Source organism: Littorina saxatilis, linkage group LG13 (genome assembly GCF_037325665.1).
Source record: "Littorina saxatilis isolate snail1 linkage group LG13, US_GU_Lsax_2.0, whole genome shotgun sequence".
Lineage (NCBI taxonomy): Eukaryota > Metazoa > Mollusca > Gastropoda > Littorinimorpha > Littorinidae > Littorina > Littorina saxatilis.
The window spans coordinates 25,890,091-25,897,885 of NC_090257.1; the positions used below are offsets into that span (position 1 = coordinate 25,890,091).

Genomic DNA, 7,795 nt, shown 5'->3' on the forward strand with positions numbered 1-7,795 from the left:
CAACTTAACTAACTAACCAGAAACCAGTACATATAGTAATTTGCTCAGTGGTAATATATACATACCATATTTTCCAGACTATAAGGCGCTTTGTTTTATAGGGCGCAACCCCCACTTTTGAGGTAAAATTGAGAAAAAACATCACATTAGGTATAGGAGCTTCCTGTCTATAAGCCCACATCAAAGGAAGAATACAGAGTGGAAATATTTTTGCTCTGGAGATCAAAGGCAGGTGCATTGTGATAGCTGGTTGGCCTTGAGACCAGCTGCCTGCCCCAGTTTACAAACACTGACCTTCTTGCCCAGGATCTGAGAGGAAACACTGCCTGCCCCAGTTAACAGACACTGACCTTCTTCCCCCGGGGTCAATGACGGAGTATTATCTATGAGACCGTGGTCTCCTTTCAAGTCTGCGAGGAAACACTGCCTGCCCCAGTTAACAGACACTGACCTTCTTCCCCTGGGGTCAATGACGGAGTATTATCTAGGAGACCGTGGTCTCCTTTCAAGTCTGCGAGGAAACACTACCTGCACCAGTTAACAATCAATCAATCAATATGAGGCTTACATCGCGCGTATTCCGTGGGTACAGTTCTAAGCGCAGGGATTTGTTTTAATTTTTTTTTTTAATGCAATTTATATTGTGCACATATTCAAGGCGCAGGGATTTATTTATGCCGTGTGAGATGGAATTTTTTTTACACAATACATCACGCATTCACATCGGCCAGCAGATCGCAGCCATTTCGGCGCATATCCTACTTTTCACGGCCTAATATTCCAAGTCACACGGGTATTTTGGTGGACATTTTTATCTATGCCTATACAATTTTGCCAGGAAAGACCCTTTTGTCAATCGTGGGATCTTTAACGTGCACACCCCAATGTAGTGTACACAAAGGGACCTCGGTTTTTCGTCTCATCCGAAAGACTAGCACTTGAACCCACCACCTAGGTTAGGAAAGGGGGGAGAAAATTGCTAACGCCCTGACCCAGGGTCGAACTCGCAAGTGCGTTACCACTCGGCCACCCAGACCACAGACACTGACCTTCTTCCCCCGGGGTCAATTTTTTGTTTGTTTATTTGTTGCTTAACGTCCAGCCGACTACGCAGAGCCATATCAGGACGAGGAAGGGGGGGATGAAGGGGGCCACTTGTCAAGCGATTCCTGTTTACAAATGCACTAACCCATTACTTGTGTCCCAGCAGGCTTTAGTAAAACTAAATTAATACCTACTGGAAGATTACCAGTTTCCAGTATGTTAAAATAGGCTTAACCTATCTACTGCTGGACTTACATCAGAACACTAACAGATTAAACTATACATGAATCGCGAGACAAGCGGCAAGAGAAGAGATTTTTGGAAAAAATACAGGTGAATGAGCAAGAAGGCAGAAAAAAGAAAAGAATTCATGAAGAAAAAGAGAGCATGACAGGAAAGAGGAACCAAAAATCTACCTAACAGCAAACTAGAAAGCTCCTGCGGTTCCAAAAACAGGAGGGGCCTTTAATTTCATAACCGCAGTGCCCCACTGCGGGACCCGGGGTCAATGACGGAGTATTATCTATGAGACCGTGGTCTCCTTTCAAGTCTGCGAGGAAACACTGCCTGCATCAGTTTACAGACACTGACCTTCTTACCCCGGGGTCAGTGACGGAGTATTATCTATGAGACCGTGGTCTCCTTTCAAGTCTGAGAGGAAACACTGCCTGCATCAGTTTACAGACACTGACCTTCTTACCCGGGGTCAGTGACCGAGTTTAACCTATGGGGTGGTCTCTTTGATGTCTGAAAGGAAACTTGGCCAGGGTAGTTGTAGCAGAAACATGCAATTGCATTATCACAAGTTGTTTGACTGGTACTCACGCGGTCTCTTTGATGTCTGAAAGGAAACTTGGCCAGGGTAGATGTAGCAGAAACATGCAATTGCATTATCACAAGTTGTTTGACTAGTACTCACCTGGATTTCTATTTCAGCCATACACATAAGGCGCTTCTGTTAAATAAGCCGCAGGGGTCAAGTGTGAGAAAAAAGTTGTGCCTTATAGTCCGAAAAGTATGGTAATGTTTCATGTATATATTTCTGACATACAGAATTGAATCAAGATTAAAATATTAATACTATTTTTTTTATCAATCAGCAACCAAGTCCGATACATGTGTGAATCTGGTCCAATTCATGCATGCCTGACTGAACCACCTCTGTCTGTGCAGTCAGGCATTCAGAAGATATTAAGCCATCAGAAACACAATTTGTTTTGGGTCCATTAAACATGTGGCAGATGACAAAAAAATTTTCATGCGTAAACATTCAAGCTAGTTAAAAACAAAACTGAACACTGTATAACAACCAACAACAACCAGCGCTGACACAATATTCTGCCCAGTCTGAGCATTATGAAGTTAGGCCAAACAAAAATATATGTTGGTTTAGGGTAACCCGACCAACCCTATTTTTCCTGCCGACCCTAAAACTTTTTCATTTCTCAAAAACAACCAAAATAACCAACCTCTGGCACATTTTGCGAACCATACCAAGACTACAAATAAAAATAAAAATTAAAAAAAAAGCCGACCTACCGACCCTATTTTATTTTGTCATGTTAGTCCCTAAACCAACATATAATTTTGTTTGGCCTTAGTGCTGAAACTGGTAGCTAGTAACAGCTGAAACCAAACACGTGCATGAACGGTAATCCAGTACCATGCAACCCTGGTGCAACTCAATGTTGAAAACACAAATCAACAAAGTCTGTGGTTTCATTTAATACTGTTAACATAATAAAGAACAAGAAGGGCAAAGCCCATACGACTCACATGCTTTACACATTTTTCCTACCAAAATACATGTGACCTTGACCCAAGGTCAAGGTCATCCAAGGTCATGCAACACAAAGCTGTTAATTCAAGACATAGGAAGTACAATGGTGCTTATTGGCTCTTTCTACCATGAGATATGGTCACTTTTAGTGGTTCACTACCTTATTTTGGTCACATTTCATAAGGGTCAAAGTGACCTTGACCTTGATCATATGTGACCAAATTGTCTCATGATGAAAGCATAACATGTGCCCCACATAATTTTTAAGTTTGAAACAGTTATCTTCCATAGTTCAGGGTCAAGGTCACTTCAAAATATGTATACAATCCAACTTTGAAGAGCTCCTGTGACCTTGACCTTGAAGCAAGGTAAACCAAACTGGTATCAAAAGATGGGGCTTACTTTGCCCTATATATCATATATAGGTGAGGTATTCAATCTCAAAAACTTCAGAGAAAATGGGAAAAATGTGAAAAATAGCTGTTTTTTAGGCAACATTTATGGCCCCTGCGACCTTGACCTTGAAGCAAGGTCAAGATGCTATGTATGTTTTTGGGGGCCTTGTCATCATACACCATCTTGCCAAATTTGGTACTGATAGACTGAATAGTGTCCAAGAAATATCCAACGTTAAAGTTTTCCGGACGTCCGGACGGACGGACGGACGGACGACTCGGGTGAGTACATAGACTCACTTTTGCTTCGCATGTGAGTCAAAAATGCTATCAGCACTCAAAAATGCCACCACGCAAAATTAATCACAGACACTTGAACAAATAAAAAAGTGAACAGAAGTCAAGCCACTCAAGCGCTCTAATATTCCGTCAATTTTCTGTCAGAAATGCTGTTCCTAAACCCATTCTGGTCAGAGCCTCTGGTCCAATCCACGTTTCCAAGACATCTCTGGGCAAATCAACATGTGTACCACATGTGTAAATCTGATCCAATCCACGCTTCCAAGACATCTCTGGGCCAATCAACACGTGTGACACATGTGTAAATCTGGTCCAATCCACGCTTCCAAGACATCTCTGGGCCAATCAACACGTGTGACACATGTGTAAATCTGGTCCAATCCACGCTTCCAAGACATCTCTGGGCCAATCAACACGTGTGACACATGTGTAAATCGGATCCAATCCACGCTTCCAAGACATCTCTGGGCCAATCAACACGTGTGACACATGTGTAAATCTGGTCCAATCTATGCCGCCGAACCATTTGTGTGATCTGCCAGAGCCAATCAGGTGTTGTGATACTCCGTCAGTTTGGCCAGTTCATGGACGCTCTGAAGAAGTCGCGTGCGGTGCTCGGGGTGACGAATCCCCATCTTCATCACCTGCGCTGCCGTAAGGTTGTGAACGGACGCCATGGTGTCGCAGCCGATGCGTAGAAACAAGGGCAGGTACTCCGTGAGTCCCATGCTGCTCAGCCACTCCTGAACCGTCTTTGGCTTTGTCAGGTCTTCGTACGTTCTGGGCACCGGGTCTGCTTTGGTCTGCACAATGCAATGCAATACAATACAATACAATCTTTGGCTTGGTCAGGTCTTCGTACGTTCTCGGCACGGGGTCTGCTTTGGCCTGCACAATACAATACAATGCAATACAATATGATACAATACCGTCTTTGGCTTGGTCAGGTCTTTGTACACTCTGGGCACCGGGTCTGCTTTGGCCTGCACAATACAATGCAATAAGATACAATACAATACAATACAATACAATACAATACAATTCAATTCATCAGGGATCATTCATGGTTCTATGGTCTAGGTTTTTCTCTCTCGTGAGATTGTCGCCAGGGCAGGTTTGGCTGTAATTGTTTCTTATCCTAAATATGTAAGGGAGACCACCCACATCATAACTAAACCATTTACTCGCACATGAATATATATGATGTTAATGACGTTGCGTCAAACTACAGTCTGGCAGAGACCTAATTTTCCGCTGCTCATGATGGCAAAGTCACTGAGACAAACGTCATTCTCGAAACATTTTTGCGTTTGCTGTTTCCTCTAGAAGAATTTTGAGAACCTACACCGGATGCCATAATTTCTAGAGGGACGTCTTTTTGCTTTGAGGTAAAAGTCCAGATTTCATGAAGCTATGGAAGCGATCAAGGTTGCATAAGATGCGTCTTCAATGGGCGGTTCTGGTGAGGTTATGCCCCTTCTTTCTTTCGGCTGGTAACTGGCGCCACCTCGCGGCAAGATCACACAAAAAAGGTTCCTCCGAAAGCGGCGTATGGCTGCCTAAATGGCGGGGTAAAAACGGTCATACACTTAAAATTCCACCCGTGCAAAAACACGAGTGTACGTGGGAGTCTAAGCCCATGAACAAAGAAGAAGACACAAAAAAGGAAAAAAACACTAGCATTGGTCACAAATAGCATATCGGTTTGGTAACAGTTCGTGTGTAAGTCGTGCATTTTATACGGTAAACAGACAATGGTCGGTTCTGGCGAGGTTATGCCCCTTCTTTCTTTCGGCTGGTAACTGGCGCCACCTCGCGGCAAGATCACAGGAGTTGTCTCGTGTTATCACCCCAGAAGCGCTCATTTGGACGCTTCGACTTCGGAACGTTTGGAGCAGAAGGCACGCAAGTACAGTAGAACAAACAGAACACTGCATAGCTTGCTGTGTGATACCAGGTTTACACTCATTGGTTTTTTGCCAATATTGAAAAGCTTTCTTTTACGATCGCATTTCAATACTTAAAAAAACAAATCGTGTCAATCTGTTTCATTATCACACGTACAGCAAGCCATGTGGACTATTCTCTAGTTATCTCGGGTGGTGACATTCAGTCTGTGGTTGCACAATGACAATTAATTTTAAAAAATTGCGGACTTGGGCCAAACAATATCAAGTGACACATGACATTCAAGAACTGGAAAGACAATGATTAAGCAAGAGAGAGACTTGACAATGGAAAGCATGAATAATACAAACAAAATGGTAGGTTACGGGAACATTTAATTTTTGACAAAACAAAACGTTACAAAAAGTGGAAAGCATTAGCATTAAGACATGCAAGCTTGTGCATGAGTGAAAACAGGCATTTTTGTGCATAAACTTACAAAATCACTACACATTTACCAATCACTGTTTCAGTAACCAAACCCACCAATTCCATTTCATTTTCATTTCATTTATACTTTATTATCCCAATGCTGGGAAATTCGGGTCACTTCCTCCCAGTGGAAAGCTAGCAGCAACAAGAGTCGCGCTACCCAGGTGTGTGTGTGTGTTCAGATGTAATCAGCCATCTGCACTTATGGCAGGATGACCGAGGTCTTTTACGGGCCACTGTGGTGACATGGGGATAGGACTTCAATACCGTCTCTGAGTCTGCATTCAAACCTGTGACCCTAGCACATTAAATTGACCCGTGTCCGTTCCGCATTCAAACATGTGACCCTAGCACATTAAATTGACCCGTGTCCGTTCCGCATTCAAACCTGTGACCCTAGCACATTAAATTGACCCGTGTCCGTTCCGCATTCAAACCTGTGACCCTAGCACATTAAATTGACCCGTGTCCGTTCCGCATTCAAACCTGTGACCCTAGCACATTAAATTGACCCGTGTCCGTTCCGCATTCAAACCTGTGACCCTAGCACATTAAATTGACCCGTGTTCGTTCCGCATTCAAACCTGTGACCCTAGCACATTAAATTGACCTGTGTTCGTTCCGCATTCAAACCTGTGACCCTAGCACATTAAATTGACCCGTGTTCGTTCCGCATTCAAACCTGTGACCCTAGCACATTAAATTGACCCGTGTTCGTTCCGCATTCAAACCTGTGACCCTAGCACATTAAATTGACCCATGTCCGTTCCGCATTCAAACCTGTGACCCTAGCACATTAAATTGACCCGTGTCCATTCCGCATTCAAACCCGTGACCCTAGCACATTAAATTGACCCGTGTCCGTTCCGCATTCAAACCTATGACCCTAGCACATTAAATTGACCCGTGTCTGTTCCGCATTCAAACATGTGACCCTAGCACATTAAATTGACCCGTGTCCGTTCCGCATTCAAACCTGTGAGCCTAGCACATTAAATTGACCCGTGTCCGTTCCGCATTCAAACCTGTGACCCTAGCACATTAAATTGACCCGTGTCCGTTCCGCATTCAAACCTGTGACCCTGGCACATTAAATTGACCCGTGTCCGTTCCGCATTGAAACCTGTGACCCTAGCACATTAAATTGACCCGTGTCCGTTCCGCATTGAAACCTGTGACCCTAGCACATTAAATTGACCCGTGTCCGTTCCGCATTCAAACCTGTGACCCTAGCACATTAAATTGACCCGTGTCCATTCCGCATTCAAACCTGTGACCCTAGCACATTAAATTGACCCGTGTCCGTTCCGCATTCAAACCTATATGACCCTAGCACATTAAATTGACCCGTGTCCGTTCCGCATTCAAACCTGTGACCCTAGCACATTAAATTGACCCGTGTCTGTTCCGCATTCAAACATGTGACCCTAGCACATTAAATTGACCCGTGTCCGTTCCGCATTCAAACCTATGACCCTAGCACATTAAATTGACCCGTGTCCGTTCCGCATTCAAACCTGTGACCCTAGCACATTAAATTGACCCGTGTCCGTTCCGCATTCAAACCTGTGACCCTAGCACATTAAATTGACCCGTGTCCGTTCCGCATTCAAACCCGTGACCCTAGCACATTAAATTGACCTGTGTCTGGTCCGCATTCAAACCCGTGATCCTAGGATCACGAGTCCAGAGAGCTACTCAATGTCACAGACAATACTCACAACAACAGGAACATTGGGGGTGCCAGGCTTCAGTTTGCGGGGGATGGGAGGGGGAGAGTCTTGGGGTCCTGGGTCCGAAGACATGGGCAGGACGTGCGATGAACCAGCTACGGCCTGTGCACCTGGGGAGCTGGTCGGTGTTGTGCACCCAACCGAGACTGTTACCGGTATCACCT

The 7,795-nt window shown here is 44.3% G+C and overlaps 1 protein-coding gene across 3 annotated transcripts in view; it reads right to left on the bottom strand.

The window, feature by feature from the left end:
* Positions 1-3,883: 3,883 nt before the first annotated feature.
* The window catches only part of LOC138945371 (phosphatidylinositol 3,4,5-trisphosphate 5-phosphatase 2-like), a 42,786-nt gene continuing 38,874 nt past the window's right edge, over positions 3,884-7,795 (bottom strand). The window contains exons 27-28 of one of the 3 annotated variants that reach the window (XM_070316799.1): positions 7,620-7,793; positions 3,884-4,322 (exon numbers count right to left, since the gene is read on the bottom strand). In XM_070316799.1, coding sequence (XP_070172900.1) covers positions 4,068-4,322; positions 7,620-7,793 — 429 coding nt within the window. In that variant the 3' untranslated portion in view covers positions 3,884-4,067. Of the gene's footprint in view, positions 4,323-7,619 lie in introns of all 3 variants that reach the window. The other 2 variants (XM_070316798.1, XM_070316800.1) reach the window with 2 other exon arrangements.